Source organism: Lepidochelys olivacea, assembly GCF_965140295.1.
Source record: "Lepidochelys olivacea isolate rLepOli2 genome assembly, chromosome: 16".
Taxonomy (NCBI): Eukaryota; Metazoa; Chordata; order Testudines; family Cheloniidae; genus Lepidochelys; species Lepidochelys olivacea.
Genome location: NC_140426.1, coordinates 8061453 through 8085674, shown reverse-complemented (window position 1 = coordinate 8085674; position 24222 = coordinate 8061453). Strand labels below are relative to the sequence as shown.

At 55.1% G+C, this 24222-nt stretch overlaps 1 protein-coding gene across 3 annotated transcripts; it reads left to right on the top strand.

Moving 5' to 3' along the window:
• The first annotated feature begins 818 nt into the window (after positions 1–818).
• SAPCD2 (suppressor APC domain containing 2) lies at positions 819–22689 on the top strand. 3 transcript variants are annotated; one of them, XM_084649840.1, is made up of 6 exons: positions 819–1452; positions 8904–9037; positions 16012–16158; positions 17317–17418; positions 19150–19275; positions 19960–22689. In XM_084649840.1, exons 1-6 carry the CDS (start codon positions 822–824, stop codon positions 20086–20088), a joined length of 1269 nt encoding a protein of 422 aa, XP_084505966.1. In that variant the 5' UTR covers positions 819–821; the 3' UTR covers positions 20089–22689. The 3 variants fall into 3 exon arrangements, with proteins under 3 accessions (XP_084505966.1, XP_084505967.1, XP_084505968.1); XM_084649841.1 differs by lacking the exon at positions 17317–17418; XM_084649842.1 differs by lacking the exon at positions 19150–19275.
• Positions 22690–24222: the final 1533 nt, after the last annotated feature.

The window sequence follows — 24222 nt, the reverse complement described above, 5'->3', positions numbered from 1 at the left end:
TTGGGCATGTAGCGTCCTTTGCTAGGAGCAGAGATGTCCAACCGCCTGGCTTTTGTTTTGGTAGGGTTGCAGCAGAATTTTCTAGGCTGTTTTATCCCCAGATACACGTGGCTGTCTCAAGATCTGGGACAATCTGAGTGAACTGATGTATTTAAAAAGAGGGGGGAAATGTGTAGGTGAGGTTTTAAATGGCTCACTGACACCCACAAACACAGCCCTTAATTGCAGGAGGAAGAGAAAGTTGCGGAACCTTGTCTCACCCTAGGGACAAGGCTTTTGCCCCTGGCTGGGGTAGGGGGGCCACACCCACCCAACCTCAGGGCATCCTTCCCAAATCTAGGACTCCCGGTGGTGGGTGAAGTTCAGCGATGGGTGCTGCGAGTGTCACAGCCATAGGTGTGTAAGTGGTGGTCGGGGACATAGGGGTCCAATCCGGACTGTTCACAAGGGCGGCCCCTGAGCTCCCTGCTGTCCGAACAGACTAAAAGTTGGGGATTTGAGTGCATTGATTAGGTAGAAAATATCCCCCTCCCCGGCCTTTCCCCCGTGGCGGAGAGAAACCCAACGTGAAGGGCGGGTGCAGAGGGCGGCTGGGGGGATCTCAGCGCCCCATTGTAGGGGGCTCTCTGGGTTGGGTGAGGTTTTAAATGACACCAAGCTGCAGGGCTGGCCCGCCGCGCTGGAAAATCAAACCGGCCAGCTTCCTCCCCAGCCAATCAGCCTGCGGGGCTGCCCATCGCCAGCCAATGAGAAAGGAGAATGCTAACGAAGTGACGTCAACCGAGAGGGGTGCCCCCATTCAGAAAGAAAGAAAAAAAAAAATGAAAGAAACCCGCGGAGCCGAGCCAGGCTGCGTTCCCCGCGGAACTGGGTGTAACCATCTCCAGCGCGCCGAGCCCGCGGCTGCCCCGGGGTCCGCGGCCCCGATGGCTCCGGAGCGCGGGGCTCGCTCGCTGCCCTGCGGCACTGAGGGGCTGCCCAGAGCCTTCCTGCAGAGCCTGCGGACCCTCTTCGACATCCTGGATGACCGGCGGCGGGGCTACGTGCACCTGCGGGAGATCGAGTCCCGCTGGCAGGGGGCCGAGGCCCGGGAGCTCCCCCCCGGCGTGCTGGAGGGGCTGCGGCAGGCGGCCCCGGCCAGCGGCTACCTCACCTTCGAGAGGTTCGTGCTGGGGCTGCGGGCCTCGCTGCTGAGCCCGGCGAACGGGGGTAAAGCGGCCCGGCCGGGCCCGGGGGGGGGCGACCCCCACGGCAAGGCGCGCCCCGCCGCCCCCAAGGGCGGGCCGGGCCGAGGGCAAGGGGAGCCCAGGCCGCTGGCCGAGAAGGGCAGGTACTCGAGCGGGCTCGCCGGCAGCTCGTCCCGGAGCATGGAGAAGATCCCCAGCCCGCCGGGAGCCCCTGCGCACCGGGCCGAGGGGGACCGCGGGGGGCAGAGCCACGGCAGGCGCAGAGGTGAGTGCGGCAGGGTCGGGAGGGTGGCTGGAGATCCGCCCCCCGGGGTGGGGGGTATCTGCGCCCCGCTGGGGCGCTGGTGCTGGCTGGATTGAGCCAGACCCGCTTTCCTCCTCCCACACGACCCCTCGCCGCTCCTGCGGCTAGAGCCTTCCCCTCGGCAGCTTCTGCGCAGGCTGCCTGTCCCTCCCAGCCTCCGGCTCGCCTTCGATTCGGCTTGGCTGCTCTGCTTGGACCCCCAGCCCGTGCTCCCTCGACCTTTTCTCACCCAGGTGTGGAACGAATTTTATGTGCACCAAAGTACATAACAAAATTCATGTGGTGGGGTTGGGGGCAGAGGGTTGGGGTGCTGGGGGCTCTGGCTGGGGGTGCAGGCCCTGAGGTGGGGATGGGGGGCTCAGGGCTGGGGCAGAGGGTTGGGGTGCAGGCCCTGAGGTGGGGATGGGGGGCTCAGGGCTGGGGCAGAGGGTTGGGGTGCAGGGGTGTGAGAGCTCTGGCTGGGGGTGCAGGCACTGGGCTGGGGCTGAGGGGTTTGGGGTGCAGGAGGGTGTTCAGGGGCTATGACGGGGAGAAAGGGCTCCCCGCAGCAGCACCTGGGCTGTGGGGGGGGAGGTGCCTCTTCCCCGCCTCAGCAGCTCTGGGGGCTGGGGCTGCAAGACAGGCGCCTCTCCCCCAACCCTACCAGTTCTGGGCCGGGGAAGGGTCACCCCGGCCGTGCTTGGGGCTGGCCACAGCAGAGTTGGGGTCGGGGGAGGGGTGCTCCGGCCGCCGCAGGTTGGGGGCTGGGTAGGTGGGGATGCGGGGGCGTCCCGGCCACAGCTGGTCCCTGGGCAGGTTCCTTGAGCGGCGCTCAGTAGGCTGCTGTGTGGCCGCGCAGCTCCAGGGAACGTAGCCACCACCTTGTCTCGATTAATGCCCTCGCACCGCCCTGGCCTGAAACTCCCAGCCTGACTGGTCTCTCCTCCTCTGCCTGCACGGCTGTAGCTGAGAGCCACTTTCGAGTTAAAGGAGTAATTTGGGGATGGGGGTGTCTCTACACTGGCAACAAACAGAGAAGCAGGTGGCAGGATTTGGGGCCCCTGCTCTTGGGCCATGCTCTGCCACCCATGCTCATGTTGAGTAGCATCCAGCTCCATTGACTTCATTGAGACGACCTGAAGAAGAGCTGTGTGTAAACTCTGAAGCGTGTATCTCTCGCCAACAGAAGTTGGTCCAAGTAAAGATATGACCTTTCCTGCCTTGTCTCGCTCAGATCCTGGGACCGACGTGGCTCCAACAACACGGCATGCAGAGTAAGGGCCGGTTTGTCGGCCTTTCAAAAGAGTCATTGAAAACTACTTGGCATCTTGAAAGATGGCTTACTCAAAATGTCTGCTACCTTTCCGTGTGAGCAAGAGTATCACTATCTGCCCAAAGATGCTACTCACTAGGAGTAAGGATGGTAGTGTGTGGCTGTGTGGATACCAATTGCCTGCATTGGTCTTGTGGAGTTGTATGATTTTTTTAAAATGATTATTATTTCTCTGCCCCCCCCCCCCCCCCGCCTGCCAGGCTGACATCTGTCTCTCAGAACCTGCATTCTGACAAAACCAAAATAAAATAAAAATGCACCAGATTTTATTGTGATTGAACGTTGTGGGTTTTAAAATCCACCACGGTCTTCAATATATAACTTCTTTTCCCTGCTTGAGGCTATTCTGGTCCTTTGAGGGGCATGAATGAATCTGGGAACATTGGCTGGGGGAGCGGATAAGGTGAGGTGCTGAGGGGGACGATGAAATCTAGCCTGGCTCCCCAGAATCATGTGGAGGAGTAATTGCAATATTCACATGGAGTGCAGATTACTGGATAAGTGCCATCACGCTCTTACAGCCTCATCTGCTTTTCCTGAAGACTTTGGTGCAGGTTATTTTCTGCTGGGCTGTGATCTGGTCATTGGCTCTGAAATATCTGACCCTTCGGATGGTTTTCACATCAAGAAAACGCTTCCTCTGGCGTGGGGAAGTTTGCTGAATTTCCGCAGGTGTCACAACAGCAATTTCATAGTTTCAAATCATGAAAAGGACCACTGCTGCTGGATTGCTCCGGTAGAGAGGGCAGAAGGCCAGGGTGTGTCCAACACCTGCAGCTCTGGTTTCAAGCAGTGCAAACCTGTTTCTCCCTCTGATGTAAGACAACAAAAAATTCACTCCCTATGGGCCTGATGCAAGCCCATGAAGCCAGCGGAATTCTTTTTACGGACTTCAGATCAGGCTCTGTACAGCATATCTTACACAATATATACTTGACTCCAGTTTCCAGCTCCCAATCCACCACTGTTGCCCCTTTAACTTGTACTCCTCATCATGTGGTGACTTGTCTGTTATAGTGATGAACAAGACCTATTAGGGGCTTAACATTAACATGCCCATAGTTGTCCTGTTGCCTAAAGTGATGTAGGTGACATCACGCGGGTGGCTAGAAATGCAGCCGTTCAGAAGTTGGTTCAGGTTAACTGACTGATCGCCATGTCTTGTGTGTCAGCGAAAGGGCCCCTGCTAGCTGAGCAAATGTGACCGAACGAATGGCCCAGTTAAGTTGGATAACCAACGTGGTGGTAACACAGACTCTCAACCGTTTTTTAATTTAATGGGAACCTCATCTCAACGGAATGATTGATCTTGTGGATCAAGCCCCATTCGTGACTGCTGAGGCCACCTGCCCTTTTGTTTGGGATCACATAGCATCCCTGTTGCTATTACAGCAATTGCGTAAATGGCAAAGAACATTGGGAAAGCATGCCATGTGTACTTAGTTGTCTTTTAGTGCTATTGAACTGCTGAACTAGCAAGTGCTCCGCATGCCTCCTGTATTTCATTGATCACAGTTCAAGAAGTGCCCTGTTATAACTTACAGCCAATCATTTTTATTATACCTGGTTCTGGGACCGCAGAAATTGCTCTACTGGATCGGACCATCTAGCCCAGCATCCTTCTCCTATAGGGGCCAGCACCAGCTGCTTCAGGGGAAGGTGTAAGAGATCCTGTTGTTTGCAGGCAGTTATGGGATAACTAACCAGAGGGAAAGTTTCTTGTATTATAAAAAAGAGGAAACTGAGGCTCAAATAAATCCAACAATTCATTAGAGAGAGATCAAAACAGACTGGGAGCTTAAGATGAGAATGTTCGTCTGAGTGCAACTTAGTTCTGCTCTGAATTCCAGTAAGCTGTGGAAAAGGTGAGACTCAGAACTTGCTGCAGAGATGAAATGTGGCAAGAGGACTGATTTTCAATTTATTGGCCTTTCGAGCCGGTGAACATAAGAACTTGTGCTGACAGTCACTGAACAGGGTATCTGTGCCTCAGTTTCCCCATCCGTAAAATTGAGATAATGGTACTAAAAGCGCTTGGCAAAAGAGGTGAGATCTACTAATGAAAAAATTTACATAAGAAAGGGATAGATAAGACAGAAAATATCGTATTGCCTCTATATAAATCCATGGTACGCCCACATCTTGAATACTGCGTGCAGATGTGGTCACCCCATCTCAAAAAAGATATACTGGAATTGGAAAAGGTTCAAAAAAGGGCAATAAAAATGAGGGAGATGGAACAGCTTCCATATGAGGAGAGATTAAGAAGACTGGGACTTTTCAGCTTGGAAAAGAGATGACTAAGGGGGGAGATATGATAGAGGTCTATAAAAATCATGACTGGTGCGGAGAAAGTAAATAAGGAAGTGTTATTTACTCCTTCCCATAACACGAGAACTAGGGGTCAACCAATGAAATGAATAGGCAGCAGGTTTGAAACGAACAAAAGGAAGTGTTTTTTCATACAATGCACAGTCAACCTGTGTAACTCTTTGCCAGGGGATGTTGTGAAGGTCAAGACTAGAACAGGGTTCAAAAACGAACTAGACAAGTTCATGGAGGATAGGTCTATCAATGGCAATTATCCAGGATGGGCAGGGATAATGTCCCTAGCTTCCATTTGCCAGAAGCCGGGAATGGGCGACAGATCACTTAACGGTTACCCTTTCCGTTCATTCCCTCTGGGGCACCTGGCATTGGCCGCTGTCTGAAGACCAGATACTGGGCTAGATGGAGCATTGGTCTGGCCCAGTCTGGCCATTCTTATGTTACGTTCTTATGCGTTTGTGGCAGGGAAGGGGATGGAACCCAGAGCTGCTGCTGAATTTCAGGCTAGTGCCTGAACTACTGGCCCATCCTTCATCCCTCCCCAGCTCATGACTCACCTGGGATTTGCCCTTGCCATGCTGAAGCTCCCGTCAGTTGTAGTGGCCCCTCTTTGAGTGCTAAGGAGGGGAAAGGGGAGCACAGGCAGGAAAATGGAAACAGGGCAGTTATCTGGGTGGGTGTCTTGTTATAACTTCTATTGCACAAGCCAAACACTAACCATCGGAGGGTAAAGAAGAAACTTCCCCCTTGGGCAGTTTATGGCATAATTGCCTGGTGGGGAAAGTGTAAAACTGCCACGAGGCGTCTGGCGACAAGGTACTGCTGGCGACAAGACGCTGGGCTGCTGGTCTCATGTTCCTGTTTGAACTTAGACTGGACAAGGCACCTGTCCATGGTCTGCAGAGAGCAATGCTGCACTGGCAGAGCAGGGGCCTGGATGGCCTAATAGGTCCCTTCCATCTGTAACTGCTGATGAGTTGATTCCTCTCCCCCGGGGAACGCTGGCTCACATGCAGCATCTGGTCATTAGCATGATTCTTGCTTTATCTTCTGTCTTTCATCTGGCCCAGCTCAGGTGCACAGAGGTCAGTCGACTTGCCTACGGCTACCCACTGAGTTAGAGGGTCAGATGGGATTAAAATCCAGAGTCTTCGCTCTCGGCAGTGTCCAAATCTGCAGTAGACACAAGCCTGTAAAAGCAGCATAAGTCGCTGTGGTTGGTCATTACCTCTGTGATGCTCTTCGTCCAAGTGGGCTCCCATATATGCTTTAAGGATTGGTTTAATGAAGAAAACCAGGATTGCCTTCAGGAAAGAGGTCTGTGTGCCAAGAGGCAGGGCAAGCTGCAGAGGTGAAGTGGGCGGGAGGTGAAAAGGTGAGGGGGTGCGAGGGTCTGCTGTGGGTAGCAGGGGAAATTGGGGTGCTGGAGAAAGGGGAGGCAGCAGGAGTGAGGAAGCAGGCGGGCAGCTGTTGCCCTGGAAAGAGGGGTACTAGCTTCAGCTCCTCGCTGTAGGACACTGGGCACAAGCAAACTCCTTTGTGCTCTCAGGGCTAATCTAGCTCCTTTGGCACTGATCACACCTGGGGGCCATGGGGGTGGGGGGGTGTTTGCTATAAAATCATATGGATGAACTTTACAGCTGACTCCAGTGCTGTGCAAAGTGGCTCCACCGAGAAGGAAACCCATTGAAAGCTCTGTCTCCATACATTCAGGAACTGGTCTCTGTGCTGACCCAGTGGCAGATCGGCTGCTGCTGATCTGGAAAATCATGTGAGAGCTTTGGGGGTGACCTGGCGTGCTCCCTGGGCTGGCGGGGGAGGGGATCATAGACCGCAGGAGCCAGGGTAGGGAAGAGGCAAACATCTGGTGTTGAACAATGTAGAACAGCCCCAAGCACGGCAGCTTATGCTGGAGCCAGTGACTTTGCATGGAGATTAGAAGGGCTGGCAGCACAAGCCTGGAGAGAACTAGGCAGCGGGAGTCATTAAGGGTCTAATTGGCCAGGTGGTGACTAATGCAGTGTTTGGCTGGAAGCAGCCTGCCCTTTATAGGAGACAAGCGCCAAAGTCGGTCATGGCCCTCGTGAAATCAAATGGGCTTTATAAGCCCCTTGAATCCCATGTGTACAGCTGACCCACACACCCCTGGACTGACCCACCTCTCTGGTCAGGTGGAGCCAGTGGCATGTCCTCGCTCTAATCTACCCTACACAACTTTTTCTGAAGGCCCCGCTCTGCCCGCTCTCCCTAGCGTGTGCTGGTGGATTGGTTGTTTCCAGCCATTGGGGCCGGTGGGCGAGGCAGCCCAGGTCATGGGATCGCCTTGGCCCTGGTGACTGACCGAGAGGGTTTGCAGGAGGTAAATGTAGCTTTTCGTACTGAATGCACCTGACCTGTGTTGACCAGAAAGAAACTGAACCCTCCTGTCTCCCCGTGCCCGGCGTGGCTCCACCAAAGGACAGTCTCAAGCTCTGAGACCAGTGTGCCCAGCAGGTCGCTTGTGGAACCCAGAGTGGATTCCCCTGCTCCCTACGCCCCCAAGCAGCACCTTTGCGTAACAAACCACGGGCACCCTTCACCAAAGGCGCCAGTATAATTTAATGGGGTGGCTCTTGGCTGTCTGGTACTCTCTATGAGCGCAGGAGGTCACATGGCAAAAGGGGGAAGGATCGACCTGCTTCAGAGTCACTGGCAGACTAAATGTGGCAAGGCCCCTAAGCAGGCCAGGGGGGTCTATGGATAGTATCTCAGTTAGCTGCCAAGCTCTGCTCCTTAACGGAATCTTCCAGGAGAACCTTGGTGGGTCTTGTTTGCCCATCCGACTGGCAGCGTGGGCTGCCCACTCTGCTGATGCGACAAGGATCGTCCTTTGACGTGTGGGTAGCTGAGGGTTTGGGTTCTGGGAGGAGGTGGTGTCTGGCATCTGATCTCCCCTAAGGTGGTTCCGTACCAGGGTCAAATATGTTTGTTCTTGGCCCCTGGAAGGGTTCGAGGTTGGATTTGCATGAGTGCTGGGTACAGATGGTGAGGTGAGGGCTCCTTTCCCCTGCAGTGAGCTGGAAGATGTACTCTTCCTTCATTCCCCACCAGGGTGACCAGATAGCAAGTGTGGAAAATCGGGACAGGGGAAGGGGGGGTAATAGGCGCTTTTAAAAGACAAAGTCCCAAATATTGGGACTGTTTGTATAAAATCGGGACATCCGGTCACCCTATTCCCCACCCTCTGTAACATGGGGCTGACTTCTTAAGTTGCTAAACCTGTTGGTGCTGCTGCTATTGGGAGCTGTGATTAATTCTCCACTCACCCCCGCCACCCCTGGATAGAGAAAGTAGAGGTGAGAGTGTTACGTTCTCCTCCAGCACTGGCTCTTAGTACAAATGTGAGCATTGGCCGCTCGCTGGTGGGCCCGGCCCTCCGCCTTCCCTGACTTGAACCCGTGAGATCCTGCCCCGTGGGAGTAACTGGGATGTAAGATGTGCATTGCGCCGCAGCACACGCGGGGCAGAAGATCATGCGCTCACATGAGACCTCTGCAATACCCAGACATGGCCAGGTGAGTGGCTGCCGGAGCAAGGCTGAAACCCCAACCTGCAGACTCCTCTTTGGTGCTCAGCCAGGACTTTTAATGGGTTAAACGGTCTTTTTAAATTGTATTATTTATTTTTATAAAGGGTCTAGAATATATGGAGAAATCCTCTGATCCTCTCGTGTTGGGTGTATGTCCCTGCATGGGGCCCTCTTCAAAACGTGCATGTCCTTCCTCCATTGTAGGTGCCGATGGGAAGCCCACAGGACAGTCCCATGGCGAGGGCAACGGCCCAGGGGTGGCGGACGCTCGGCGGCATGAGAGAGGTCGCGGTGAGCACCGGAGACACACCATCACCAACGGGGTGGACTATGGCATGGTAGGGGAGCAGTTCTGGCCTGGTTACCCAGCCACTGTCACTCCTGCCAGGAGTAGCTGTAACCACTAGGAGCTCTGCTGTTTGCTACTTGGTGGATGTACTGGAAGGAGAGCTGTCCAGTCTCGCTCTTGGTCCACGCTGGGTGTTTTGGGGTTACACTTGTCCTACGGGGCAGCATGACCTTGGGGTTTGTGGGGCATTAGTGAGAGAGTCCGATATTTCTTTTAACATGTATTGATTGCATCACTGCGCAGTCTCTTACAAGTCACCCTCTGTCCTGCAACATACGCCAAAGGAACGGTCAAGGATGCTAGGTAGCCTGTAAACGCCTAATGCTGTAGTGTGATAATCAAACGGATGGGTTTGTACTGCTGCGTCTCCGCAGAGTTAAATGCTCCTTTGACTTTGAAATGCTGTGGCAGAGCATGGGGGCTTCAGAGCAGAGATTCATGTTTTAGTCTTTTTCTTTGCAAACAGACCAGATAAATTAAATGCCAAGACATATGTTGCCTAGTACAGGCTCAGTTGTATTCTGTGCTGGTGCAAAGGGATCTGTCTGGGCCCATGTCACTTGAGGATCAGGGCCTTAAACTCCTGGGGCTGGATCATGTAATCTATGAAGTCTCCTTTGCACTAAAACTGCTGTAGATGGCTGGTGGAGAATTTCTCCTCTGCAGAGGACTCTCTACCTTCTCCTGTCCCAGCCACCACTGGCATGGTGGGGAAGGGTTGGAGCACAGTGGAGCAGAGGTCCATTATGCCTGATCCTCAGCTGGCGTAATCCCCCCCCCCCCGCCCCGCCCTGCAAGAGACCTTTTGTCAGTGGTAAGTTGGAGTTGCACCAAGGCCAGGGAGCCTGTTCCCTCTCTATGGCCCCATAGCAGGGTGGAGACTCGGCCCCTGGAGAGCCATGGTGTGCAATAGAAGTACCTTGCGTAGATAGAGAGCAAAGTACTCATGATATTATCAGCTCACCCACGCTGCTCATGATCCCAAATCCTGCCTATGGGCAGTTTGAATTAGTAACGTTAATGGAAGCTCCTGCCTTTTCTGTACCTTGTGTGCAATGTAATTTACATGATTTTATCCTAAGAGTGCCACCCTGCTGCATTGGTTCTTTCCCTTCTCAAATGTCAGTATCTATTCCCCCCGCCCCCCAATTTGAACGGAGCTGACGGGGCATGTGGGCTGCCTTTGTGCAGAATTGATTATGTCGGCGCAGCGGCTGTCGGCCACATAACACGCTCTGATTCCTGGCCTGGCCCGCCCCAGGGGTTAGTGGGGGCTTTGCACACACGAATTAGGAGCTCATTTGCTAAAGCAAGCTGCAGCAGCGCTGAGAATTAATTCCTTTTGATCACTGTGGGAGCTGGAGCAGGGCGTGGGCTGTGAAGCGCTTGCAGGGGAATGATAGGAGCCTGAGGAATGCTATGCTTTCTACCTCCATTCAGCCAGACTGGACACTCTGGGTTGCTGTTTCTGGGATGGAGAGGGGCCCTTACTTGGATAGGAGTCGGCTTAGGGGAACTCCCGTACTCCCAGCTCTCTGATGCAGGGTTCAGCACTGTGGATTGCAATCACTGACTTCAATGCTCCATGTTAACATTTGCTAATAGGCGCAGCTGGAGAAGCGAGGTACGCTGGCCTTGTGGCCTGGGACTCAGCAGATCAGGGTTGATTCCCATCTGTCGGGTCGTGGGCAAGTCCCTTCCCTGGTCTGGGCCTCACTTTCCCCAGCTGGAGCATGGTGGTAATGGCACTGACTGACCACTGGGGTGTTCTGTCTGTCTGGGGTACTTCTCTGGCCGCCAGCACCATAAAGTCTGAGCTCCTCACAGGCTTTACTCTCTCGATCCTCGGAGGCAGGGCAGGGCTATTATGCCCATTTGACTGGTGGGGAACTGAGCCAGACAAACTAAGTGGCTTACCCAGCGTCACGCAGCATGCTTTTGGTAGAGCAGGAATTGAATGCCGATCTCCCATGGACCAAACAAGTGCTCTAACCACTGGACAAGCCTTCCTCTCCTCTCTCTCAAGGCTGTAAAGTGCTTTGGGAGCCTTGGGCAGAGGGTGGTTATTCCTGATCAGCCTAAAAACAAATCCGTCCCTTCCTGGAATACAGATTCGTTGGGTAAAAGGTGCTGGACACCAGAGCCCTCTCTGAATCCCTAGCACCTTGCTACAGCCCTCTTGTGCCCCAGCAGTGGGAGCGGAGCGTGGGGCTGACCCCTCTCGCCCGTGTGCGCTGGGAGTGGCTGTGCACTGGCCCCAGGACAGCGTGTATCTGGCTGGCTTGTCTTTCACTGAGTCCATCGATCGGCCTATTCCCCAGTGGCTTCTCTGCAGCTTGGGCGAGGCTTTTTACGAGAGGTTAAGCTCATTCATCTATGAGCATCCTGGGCTGACATGCCCCCCCGTCCAGGCCATCCCCACTCGAGTGGAAGGAACCCCTGCTTCTTCCTCCCATCCTGGAAGCTGCCTCCGCCAGCATCCGTAACCCACCCGCCTCCCTTGCCAGCTGACTAGATGCCTTCCATCCGCTCGCCGAGCAGAGATGCCATTGTCCCACCGGCGAGTGGGATGTTGTCCTTTCCTCCGGTCACCGCGGTAACTGGCACGGCCAGGTTCAGGGCAGGGTGTTTGGCGCCAGGCTGCGGACACAGCTGGATGGGCGTCCTCGCGACTTACAGCACCCTCTTCGTTCCTCTGAGCAGCAGCCTGTGCAGCTCCAAGGCTTTGCAGTTCTTCCTCTGGGTATGTCCCGGGCAGTCCGCTGGCCTGTCTGCTCAGGTTGTGACTAAGATGGATAGCAAGGGATTGCTGTGGCTGCGGGCGCCTGGCAGGCTGCATGAAGCATTGGGAAGGCTGATAAACCTCCAGTCTGTCCCTCTTTTAAAGAAGTGAAGTGCATGCGAATGGCCTCTGGGATTATGAGCTGAGTCCCTCTTATGTGAGCCCGCTATATACCCAGAGTATGAGACGCGTGAGCAGCACTCAAGTGGTGTCTAAACTTGCCTTCTCCCCTCAGTAATACTGAAATCCCTGGATGCTCACAGTCATCTCCTGCTCTGCTGTGCTCAGTTCACAGGCCTGGCGGGTCAATGTTTGAATTGCAACCACATCTTGTGTTTGAAAAAGCGAAGCCCGGAAGGGTGTGGGCTCTGGGCTGTGTCTGCGGGTGGGGTGCAGCCTGGAGGAGCAGGGATTTTGGGTATTTAGCTTCATCACGATGTGGCCGTTTGAAAAAGATTTTTCTGTAATGGCTTTTTAATAGTTCTTGCTGTTGCTGTGTAGGTGTGCACTCAATCACTTCCTGCGTTGGTTTTAAACATGCAGTTGCTTGAGTCCCTTGTTTGTACTATGGCTGCTATATACAGCTATAGACGCTTTCTTCCAAACATCTCAAAGTGCTTTTTACTTATTTGTGTTAGGAGAACGCTTATAGGCCCCCACTTGGCTCAGGACCCCATTGTGTTAGGTGCTGTACAAATGTATAGTAAGAGACCGTCATTTTCCCAAAGACCTTACCATCTAAATAGGTGATGATAATGGTAGTACTTTGCATCAGTGAATCTCAAAGCTCTTTAGACAGGGAGATAAGTATCATTATCCCCATTTTACAGATGGGGAAGCAGGCACAGGGAGGCGAAGTGTTTCCTAGGGTCACAAATCAGATTCCAGGTTAGCATCTAGGTCTCTAGCCCACACTGCTGAAGCCTTGCATTGTCTCCAGTTGGTAGGTGCTCCAGAAATGAAAGCGCCAAAACTTGATTTGACAGGGAGATGCATAGTTCTGAGCTTTATTCCTAGAATCCTAGAAGATATGGGTTGGAAGAGACTTTAGGAGGTCATCTAGTCCCACCCCCTGCTCAAAGCAGGACCAAAACCAACTAAATCATCCCAGCCAGGGCTTTGTCAAGCCAGGCCTTAAAAACCTCAAAGGAAGGAGATTCCATCACCTCCCTAGGTAACCCATTCCAGTGCTTCACCACCCTCCTAGTGAAATAGTGTTTCCTAATATCCAACCTAGACCTCCCCCACTGCAACTTGAGACCACTGCTCCTTGTTCTGTCATCTGCCACCATCTGCTTCATCCCCTTTGGAGCCCCCCTTCAGGTAGTTGAAGGCTGCTATCAAATCCCCCCTCACTCTTCTGCAGTCTAAATAAGCCCTGTTTCCTCAGCCTCTCCTCGTAAGTCATGTGCCCCAGCCCCCTAATCATTTTGGTTGCCCTCCGCTGGACTCTCTCCAATTTGTCCACATCTGTTCTGTAGTGGGGGGGCCCAAAACTGGATGCACTACTCCAGATGTGGCCTCACCAGTGCAGAATAGAGGGGAATAATCACGTCCCTCGATCTGCTGGCAATGCTCTTACTAATGCAGCCCAATATGCCATTAGCATATTGTTGATTACGTCTACTGGTGTCCTGAGGTCATAGTTTGACTTCTGTATGTGGTGGGGCAGCTTTAGCCAGGCCAATGGGACTGCATGGGGGGGGGGGGGAATTCCACGCCTACCTGAGGCTTGCAGTTTGGGGGGCAATGCCTCTCCTGCCCACTCCCCCCCCCGCCCCAACTAAGCCCATTCCTGAGTGGGCAGGCTTTGTATCCACACCCCTTTCTCTGGGTTCAGGGGAGCATCCCTCTCTTCCAGACGTTGGGAAACAAATACCCCATACACAGCTTGTGCCCGTGAGGCTAATCCACGAGGCTGGTGCCACGTCTGTTCTGAAATCTGAGACCCCACAGCAGGGTCTCTGCAATGCTGCCTGCAAAATGGGAGCTTGGGCTCTCCAAGGGTGACCAGCTGGCTGAGAACTCCTTGTGGGAACCTGCACTATTCATAGTGGGAGTTCGTTGCTTGGTCGCTTGTTGCATTGCTGCCGTGACGAGTGGGTTCCCCAGCAGCCTTTGTGCTGGGGCTCCTCCAGCGGGCAGTGGTGCCTCGGGTCAGAGTGGGGTGTTCTCGCTCTTGTCCCCACAGCTGGCTGGCTGCCTCTGGGTTGGGTTGCAGCCCCTCTGGAGCGTAGCACTGGGGTGGCTGAAAACCTGCCAGTCTGTCCCTCTTTTAAAGAAGGGGTAACATTAATGTGAGTCACCTCTGGGATTATGGGCGGGGGGGTTCCCCTCCTAATCATAGTGCAGCAGCCTTGGAGAAGGGGGGGAAATACCCCAACTTGTCTGGAGAGCCATCTTCTCTACCTGGTGGCAGCTACAGCCGTGCTGGCTGGAGAGAGAGAGGAACCACACCCCCATGATGTCGTGTGTCTGCTATGCAAACAAAGGTGGGGGCAGAGACAGCTACACTTTCTTGCTTGCTGTCCATGGGAACTGCGCCCACTTGGTTTCTGGGCCATTGGCTCTCGCTGGGTCCCTGATTCTTTCTCACATGAAAAATGTTCCACACAGTGTGAGTTTGCAGCCTTAAACTTCTGTAAGGTGGCTGCTGTAGGCACCAAAGCTAGAAGATGTTGGCTTAAATGACCAGGGATTTTCAAAGGAGCCTGTGGAATCTGGCACCTAACTCCCTTAAATATCTCTGAACACTGCCGTGTAGAGCACCGGAGTATCTGAGATCCAGCATCATGCACTGGAGACTAAACTTCAGGTTCCTGTAGAGTGATAAGGGAAATGCTTTATTGCAGCTCAGAGGAGGAAATATCCTGCCATGGATGCATGGGCTATTGAGATGAGATCTCCATGCAAAGGTTTCCTATTGACCCAGACACTATTAAGCCACTATTTCTAATTGAGCAACAGGACTGATCTAATGTGGGGCAGGGTGGACGCTACAGCCTGGGGGAAGAAGGAAGGAAGGGTGTTCAGAGGGGAGACTCTCTCATGACCTGCATTTGGCTCAACCTAGCCGAGAAACCCGCTTCCCATGGAGCAAGAACCTTCTGAGTAGTAGTGATCTGGGTATGAATCTGCTCTCTGGTTGTCGCTCTTCCTCTCGATTTGCAGCAGCTGCATGATGGATCAGACTGGTGTGTCATGGTCCCCACCTCCCGTTAGGCCAAACTCAAAGGACATTGAAACATAATACTGAAAGATATTACATGGAAGATAATACTTAGTCCTGCCATGGGTGCAGGGGTCTGGACGAGATGACCTCTCGAGGTCCCCTCCCGTCCTACAATTCTATAAGCTGGGTAAAGGGGCTTTTTGTGGATCTGACCAGACAAACGTGTCCATATAACTCTGATCTAGCTAGTCTCTTGGATGCAAGTATGGTGCAGCGGTAAAGGGACACCTAGACTTGCTGAGAAAGGAGGCTCCCATGAGTGATCCCCACCCCAGAGCTTCTGATTGTAGCCAGGCTTCATATTCCAGTGTAAAGAAGCCCCATGCTACAGTTCTCCATGTCTGTTCTAGGTCCACATCCTCTTGAAGGCTGGTTATAGCTGAAGGTGCAGGCTGACGGGATGCCAGGGTCCATGAGAAGGGGGGAGGGGGCAGAGACAAGCTTTCCATCCCTTCACTTATCAGCTGATGTCAGGATGCCCAAATCTGGCAGCTCTTTCCCTAAAGGAAACCAAACTCTTTGCTCCTGCTTCTCTGAAGCTGCCACCGGGGAAAGGGGATGAGCCACCTTTCACCTGTCTTGTCCTTGCAGGGGTCTGCAGCTGGTAACTGAATTCCTGCATGTGCCATGGCTAGAGGCAGAGCTTCTCCTCTGTGCTTGATGTGATCATGAACTGGACCCAAATAGTGTAGTTGGACCAATTGGTGGAGCCATGTGATGCTCCTGTCAGAGCTCCCGTAGGTGGTGCCCTGGCTGGGGCTATCGCCCTAGTAGCTTCTCAGTCCATGTGGTTTCAGTAGCCATTGGGTAGAGGCCAGGATGTGGCAGCTGTCTGGGGACCCCCAGCCCTGGGTTCAGGACCCATTCCCAGGATGGCAGGAGGCGTGATTGACCTCCCCTAGGTTTGGATGGAGGGGATATTAAAGTACCTGGGTTTTGTGTCTTGCAGCTGAAGCAAATGAAGGAGCTGGAGCAGGAGAAGGACTTCTTGCTCCAGGGGCTGGAGATGGTGGAGCGGGCCTGGGAATGGTACCACCAGCAGATCCAGACAGTGCAGGAGCGCCAGAAACACCTGGGGAAAACCAAAACCACAAATGTGAGTGTGGGGTTCGCTCCAGGGACCGTCTCGCCTTCGAGTGCTCTGCCTGGGGGGCGCTGGATAAAGGACTGGTTAAATCCGGAGATTGGAAAGACCCCCAAGTTCTAGTATCACTTCCCCTTAACGATCTAATGGAGACACGGGGTGAGATCTGCCGAAGCACTTGGCAATGATACTCGCTCCCACTGTAGTCAGTGGAGAGTGGGTACATGTGGGAATTGCACATTTGGAGGGGTCAGGGCAGCTGGGATCACTCAGCCTGCGAAGGGGAAGAGACATACGACAGGTCACTTCTCATCCTCCTCCTCTTTCTTACCTTGTCCCACAAATGAGCCGAGAAGCTGCCCGGCCTGTTACAGGGAACCCTGCTTTGCCCAGCATGGAGCTAACCTGTGGGACTTAATCGCAAGCTCAACTCAGCTCTTGTGCCAGCAGGAGTCACTCCTCTGGCCTCAGCGGCATCACTCCTGCTTCCACCCAGGCAAAACTGTAGCCAAAAAGGCAGTCGAATGCTCAGTGGATTGTTTTCTTTTTGGAGAAGGGTCCAAAGCTCTTAGGCCCAGATCTGCAAAGGGATTTAGGTGCCTAACTTCATTTCAGTGGGAGTTAGGAGCCTAAATACCTCTGAGGATCTGGGCCTTAATGATCATTAATCACCCCGATAGCTCTGCAGATGGGAGATAATGAAGGGGATCACCTCTGTGGCATTCAGGAAGGATTCCTCGCTCCCTGTGTGCACACACATACCTATGCCTCCTTGCCCGGCTGGCTAGGCCATGTGTTTATCCTGTCACCCTCTGACGCATGTGGCATTGGTCGTTGCCCCAGGCAGCGTTCCAGAGCAGGAGCAGAGATGTGGCCAGACCAGGATGGTTTTGTAAATAGAGATGAGAGCCCCAGCAGCCCCCTTGGCATGCACCCTCCTGGGCTATCTGGAGAAATGCACATCCCACCCCAGCCTAAAGTCAGCATTGGCTGGAATATTCCCTTCCACCCACCCAGTTTGCCAGCCAGGCTGGTTCCTGAAAGATGAGTCCTGTGGAGTTACAATGAAGGCCAGAGAGCTCTCGGGTCATCTCTGCTTGCACATCACAGCAGCATGAAGTCCTGGAGAACTGGCTCCTCATTCCACCTTCCCACCCTTGCGTCTTCCAGGACTTCTTCTCAGAGGGGAACCAGAGCCACCTGGGTCACCTTCTACCCAAGCTGCAGGAAGTGAACCGCTGTCTCAGAGAGCTCCTGTCCACCTCGGGGAAGGTGAGAGCGCCATACTGGTAGCACCGGTGCTCCTACTCCCAGGGCTGGCCGCTCTTATCGTTCTCCATTTGATCAACAGGAGCAGTGTATAAAGGGGGCCACCAGACCAGAAACAGAATTAATATGGCCCTGTAGGGATGCCTGGGCCCTCAGCTGAGAGACCAGAGCAGGTGTCTGGAGACTCTTGGACCTAATCTAGCAAGGGTTTGGAGCCCACCTGGTCTATGGGACGCTTGTAGGTGTTCACAGAGGTGAAGCACTTCAGCAGGATTCAGAAAGGGGTTAGCTGGTACGTGGATAATTAGAACATCCAGAGCTATAACCCTGCCTCCTGCAGGGCTCCAGCCCCTTCCGCTGGGTCTGGCTGCTGTCAGAGAAAGGCCACTGGGCTAGATGGACCCCCCGCCTGATACAGTTGGATAATTCCTCTGGTCCCAGGTAATGAGCAGTGACTCTCGGGCACGTTCTAGCCCATGGCAGGGCTCTAGAGCAGGGGAGGGCAAACTACGGCCTGCGGGCCAGATCCGGCCTGTCCGGGCTTTCAGTCGGGCCCGCGGGATTGCCAGCCCCGTGGTGCAGCGGGGGCTAAGGCAGCTGCCTGCCTGCCCTGACCCTGCGCGGCTCCTGCAAGCGGTTGGCACCACATCCCTGTGGCCCGGGGTGGGGAGGGTTCCGTGCGTCGCCCTCGCCTGCAGGCACTGCCCCCCGCAGCTCCCATTGGCTGGGAACGGGGAACTGCGGCCAACGGGAGCTTCGGAGGTGGTACCCGCAGGTGAGGGCTGCGCACGGTGGAGCCGCCTGCCCCGCCCCACCTCCAGGAGCCACTGCCAGACATGCCGGCCACTTCCAGGAGCGGCGTGGGGCCAGGGCAGGCAGGGAGCCTGCCTTAGCCCTGCTGTGCAGTGCTGCTGCCCCGGTGCCGCTCGAGGTAAGCAGCGCTGGGCTGGAGCCCGCACCCCAAACCCCTCCTGCCCCCAACCCCCTGCCCTGAGCCCCTTCCTGCACTCCGCCTCCCCTCCTGCACCCCAATCCTCTGCCCCAGCCCTTCATTCATGGCCCTGCATACATTTTCCCCACCCAGATGTAGCCCTCGGGCCACAAAGCTTGCCCAGCTCTGCTCTAGAGACTTTAAAACAAAGTCTCTATGCTGTGGGAGGACAGACCCAGATTGCAAAGGGACCCAACGAGATCCTTGCTGTGGGGCTGGGCTGCAGACGCCTCGGGAATGGGAAGCCCTGCACCCCTGGGATGTAACCCAGCCGCTGCACCTGTCATGTCACGGCCAGTTTCTTTTCCTCTCCTCCCTCTTTGCTGCCAAATGTGGCTCTCCACTGCTCTCAGGTGAGTAGCCCCCTGATTCTGGGGTGAGGGCAAGGACATGGAGGTCTGCACAGCTCATCGAAACCCTGGTGCAGAGGGCAGGTGCTGAGGGATGAGCTCCCTGGCTGCCCCGGCTGGTGAACTGAGTCCATTGGCACCATGCTCCCGCGCCCCCGCCCCGTGCAGCTTGCTGTGGGTTAAGCAATGAGGTCGCAGTGCCCTCTGCAGGCTGAGCTGTGTATTGACACGCCAGGCCAACCTGCATCTAGTGGAGACGGGTCAGCGAGGCATCAGCTGCCAGGAGGGCTGTGACAGGTGATCTGCATGGAGAGCCCAGCCCTGGCCCGAGGCGGGGAAGCAGAAAGCTAGTGGGGACAGACTGCAGAAAGATTAACTCCCTCTCCTTCCCAGCCTCTGAACTCCTCCTCGTCGGCACTGACCAGGCAGGTCCCTGCTGCCCCCACGCCGCCTCCTGCCCTGGCAGGGCCCCAGCAAGCCATCAGTGTGCTGAAGGAACAAAACCGGCTTCTCACCAAGGTGAGGGGGTGGAGGAGCTCCCCCCCCACTGGGAGGGGGTCAGGAGCTTGGAACTGGGGCCAAAGGAAGGGCAGGGGAACCGGGAGCCAGCCCCCGTGTCAGGCTGGGAGCCAAAGGGACAGGCCCTTCAGGGAGGAGGTTAGCTGGGGGAGAGAGGAAGGCTGCGGGAGTGGGATCCAGGCCTCAGAGAAGGGCATAGATGAGAGGGGAACCCTGCACAGCAAAGATACTCGGAGCCCCCCGATTAAATGAGGCTGCTGAGTGGTGTCGTCTTCTGGTTCTGCCATCTCACCACAAGGCACAAGGGGCCTGGACAGCTCAGGGAACTGAGCACTTCAGCTGGAGGCCATCTCACTGAGGCTGGTGGTGGTGGAAACCTGGTGCCAGCTGACAGCTCTGGCTTCTGTGAAATGGGCCGGGAGGGTGGGGGCAGGTGTACCCGGCGCGTGACCTGCCTTGTAGACCGGCAAAGCAGGGACTGGTGACCAGGGACTGCAGTGAGAGCTTTGGGCCTGGCGCTCTAAACCGCCTGGGGTTTGTGCTGGCCAAATGAAACTACCTTGAGTTGAGGAGATCCAACTGGTCAGCCAGGGTGTCTGGGGAGGGGCAGGACCCTGGGAAGGGCTGGCTGCCCACGGGGAACGCTCCCCACGCTCACCAGGGCTCTGCCTCCTTCCTGTGCAGGAGGTGACCGAGAAGAGCGAGCGGATCACCCAGCTGGAGCAGGAGAAATCCGCCCTGATCAAGCAGCTGTTTGAGGCACGGGCCCGAAATAACCATGAAACAAGCCAGCTGGACTCCACTTTCATCTAGCCCCCCTGCTGACCTCCCACACCCCAGGCCAGGGCTCTGGGGAGGGGCTGGGCAGGGACACCGCTGCAAAAGCAGCCCCAGCCAGCCTACCTCAGTCGCCAGGTCTGAGCCTCCATGGGGCCTAGGTGTATTGTGGGTTTCTATGGGGCCGTGACTCCTGCCCAAGTCTCGTTGGTTCCCTTGCTCCTTGGCGATGCTGCGCCTCGTTTGTGGTAGGTCCGGAGGTGCTAGCAAAGCACCTGAATTGATCCCTGTCTGATACCAGAGCCTGTCCCAGGCCTCCCTTGCAGAGCTCTGGCACCTCCCCACATCTGTGCACTGTGACTGGATGGCATCGCCCTCTCGGGTATGCTGTTGCCCTTCTGCCTTGGAAACTGAGCGGGGCACCATGCAAGTCTTCCTGATCCATTTCGCTTGTGGTGAGGGAAGCACCGTACTCCAAAGGTTTTCTCCTCCTTCCAGGTGCTGTTTCTGCAGCTGTACAGTACTCGGGAGGGCAGCTACGGCCTCAGCCCCTTGTGTGACACGGCTGAATGCCGGCTGCTTTCCGAGGAGGACTGTGTATTGCTGCTTAACACTCCTGTTGGCATCTAAGGGGCACAGTGACCACTCAGAGGCTGGTTCCTCACGTGCCTAACCCCTCACTCCAGCACCAGGCTAGCTTGAATGTCCATGGTACTGTCCCAAGCTCCACCCACTCATGACACCAAGATCCTATTTGCAGTAGCTGGTGCAGATCCTCGTGGCATGATAGCCCCTCTCTCGTGTCTGGAGTAGTGATGAAATAGTCAATGTTTACACTTCAACTGACATAATTAAGTTTTGGGGTTAACACCTCAGTGAGATGAATAGGGCAGTTCCCAGTTCTGAGCTACTGTTCCAGGCTGCCTGCAGACTCAGGCACACATCCCTGCATCAGTTACACTCAGTTAACATAGGAAAGATTTTCCTGGTGACCCACCAGGGGTAAAAACTTTTGGTTGGTTGGTTTGTTTGAAATGCACAAGGGAGCAGCTAGCAGGCTCCTGGAGCCAGCCCACTCCATCCCCCTGAACCAGAGAGGTTTCGGGACTAAGATTCCCTACCGAACAAACACAGCCGGAGGGTAGGATGCAGATGGGCTGTTCCCTTCCCTCCCCACTTCTGCCTGCCTTCTGAGGGGTGAAGAAATTGCTGCTTTGCTGGGCTGAATGCTGCAATCACCTTCCCAGGGCATGACCTGTTTACAGGGGTGGATGGGTTTTCTGGAAGCATGAGCCAGGAGGGGCCGGTGCTGCTCAGGGTATTTCCCCTCATGTTTCTCTTCACACTCATCAGCGCAGAACTGTCCAGGATGGTGCCTCAACCAGGCAGGGCCCTGGGATCATATTGTTCTAGCAGCATCTGTGACACTGAAGGACATCGCTGACCCCCATGAGTTTAGCTATTGTTTCCCTCTCCCCTTAATGCTGCCCCCTTTCCATTCTCCCGTCATTCATCCTCCACCCTGCCACCTTCAAATGGGGCAGAAAAGTGGCCTCAAGAAAAGCCTCTTGGAGCTGCCCCCTTTGTCTCCTGTGACTCCTCACCAGCCATAGGGCTGTGCCAGGACATGGTTCTCTCTGGCTCAGGCCTTAACGAAGCTGCCAGCCACCTGCTTCCTCCACCCACCCCAAATCTCAGCCTAGGTGCCTGTGCAAACTGGAATGGACTTTCCTGTCCCCTCTGCCCCCCCCCCCAGCATTGCTCTGAGACAGCAGTTTGACAAACCTTCCTCTGATCTACCTGGCTGACTGAAGGCCATAAACCCAACTCCTAAATAGACTGTGAACAATGGTGGGAAAGGAGGTGACCTTCAGCCCAGAATTGTGTGCAGCACCTGGCGCAATGGGGCCCCAGTGCTGATTGGCAGGCAGGGTGTTGCTGTAATGATATCACCTGGCCTGCACGTATCAGAACAGGGGGTCTCTTGCCAGGCACCAAAAAAATTGCTCTGCCCCCTCTAAGGCAAGTTCCCCTTAGATTCTGGGGAGAGCTGCACTGGCAGGAGGCCCAGCTGCTGAGAGTCAGATCTGTTGATCTAGCAGGAGTGAGATCTCTGGGCCTGGTTTTGCTCTCCTGCCCGTTCTCTAGGCTTCACGCCCTCTGCTCTGCGGAGCCGAGCTGAACTCGCCATTCTTGGTCCTCTGGTTCCTGGAGCTGTCACAGGGCGAACTTAATAAAGCCAGGGGTTTCAGGCTATGAGATCACCTTCCAGTTCTGTGCTTAAGTGCATGGAGCCTGGTGTGTGTCTGTTCACACAACAGGTTACCCCTTGGACCTTTTGTTTGGGGCTGTTTCCCTCCATCCCCTCCCATGAGATGTGTGCTCCTGGCCCTGCTGCCTGGGGGTGCTTGTTTCTGTTCCTAGGAGGGGTTAAAGAGGGCTCCCCTGCTCCGGTCCCCTAGCCTGCCCTACCTCCCCCTGCTGCTATGGGCATTATGAAATCCCTCTTGTGAATGTTTACAGCTTGGCCTCTGTAGGCAGCTGCAGCAGTAGCTGAGCTCCTTGGTGAGTTTTTGTATTGTCTAACCACACTTGTGATAGTCCACAGGCTTTTTTTCAAATAAAAAGCAAAAATAACACCAGGGGTCTGTGTTCTCCGCGATCGACGGGCGGTGACAGCTGTGGATGCAGGCACCTTGGTGAGCTAGCCCCCAGGCACCTTGGTGAGCTAGCCCCATCTAGCAGGTGCAGCTACTGTGTTGGGGGACAGCGACCCTTCCTGCAAACGCCCCCAGCTGCTGCCAGAAGAGGGAGCCCTGCACCAGGGAGCTAGTGCTGGATGCTAGGCAGGGTGCGGCTTTTGGCTTGGGTGCGTGTTCTGCCTGACGCAGGCTGAGGTTGGCAATTGGACCTTTGTTGCTGCGGGGGGAATGGAGGGGAGCCGGTGGAACCAGGACTGGTAATAGGCTTTCTTGCCTCTAGAGCTGCAGGAACTAAGGGGTGTATGGGTTGGCCTGGGGCTGCTGAGGTGCAGCCAGGGGTGCAGGGGTTGCATTGTTTGTGCCATCCTGCCGGGCTTCCTGGCTGATGGGGTAACACTGGTGACACCAGGGGTGGGCAATAATTTTCACAGGGGGCCACTCCACAGAGGTTGGTAAGTTGTCACGGGCCGCACATTTCTACTATATGAATGGAGAGGACATGGGGTTTGGGAGGGGGTTTGGATGCGGCCCACTTTTGGGATGGCCTTGCCTGGCATAGACAGCACTAGGTCGATGTAAAAATTCTTCCACTGAGCTAAGGACTGCCTCGCGGGGAGGTGGCTTACCTGTGCCAATGGGAGAACCCGTCCTGTCCGCGTAGGCAGTGGCTACCGCGGGGCTGCTGTGGCGTTTCACGTGTAGACAAGCCCCTAGTCTTGTTAAGACCCGCAGCTGTGGATCAGGGTCTGACTGCAGCAGGGGGTGAAGGGGAAGCTTCCAACCCAGTAGCTGGGCTATGGTCAGCAGCACTTCGGGCTGGAGTTTTTGGGCAAGGCGACGGAGGGGAGGGGAAGGGAAGGGAAGGGAAGCAGGAACAGTAAAGAGCAGGTATGGAAGCGACCCTTCCTCCTGTTAATTGTCATTTACACCAGCACCTCAGTCACCTCCCCACTTGGCCCCTCCTATTACTGAGGATCCCCTGTGCCCCATACAATCTCTGCAGCTGTCCTACACTCGTCCCCATGCCCAGCCACAGCTGCAGTACACCGATGCCCCTTACAGTGCACTGGGCTCAGCAGTGGACTCGGTCTCACATCCCAGGGGTGGGAGAAGTGGACTCCACCACCCGCTCCTGAGAATTTTCTGCCTTTGGCCCCGAGAGCGGTGAAGGCAGGAACTCACCAGCTAATCTCAGTACGCTTCCCACGCCCTGCCACTTGTTCCGAGATCGGCTGCAGAGAAGAGGAAAGATCCCACCGGGAACTCCTGCGTGGCTGGGGAGCCCTGTTGTGACTCATTGAGCCGCTTGGCAAGCGCATCTGGAATTTGTTACAACATAATCAGTGCCAGGTGAGTTTCTGGCCCGCTGACTCACTGCTGAACCAGGGCATTCATTCCTCCTCACTTAACAGGACTGGCCCAGGGGGCTGAAATGTACAGGCCAGACCCACAGAACAGCTACTGGTAC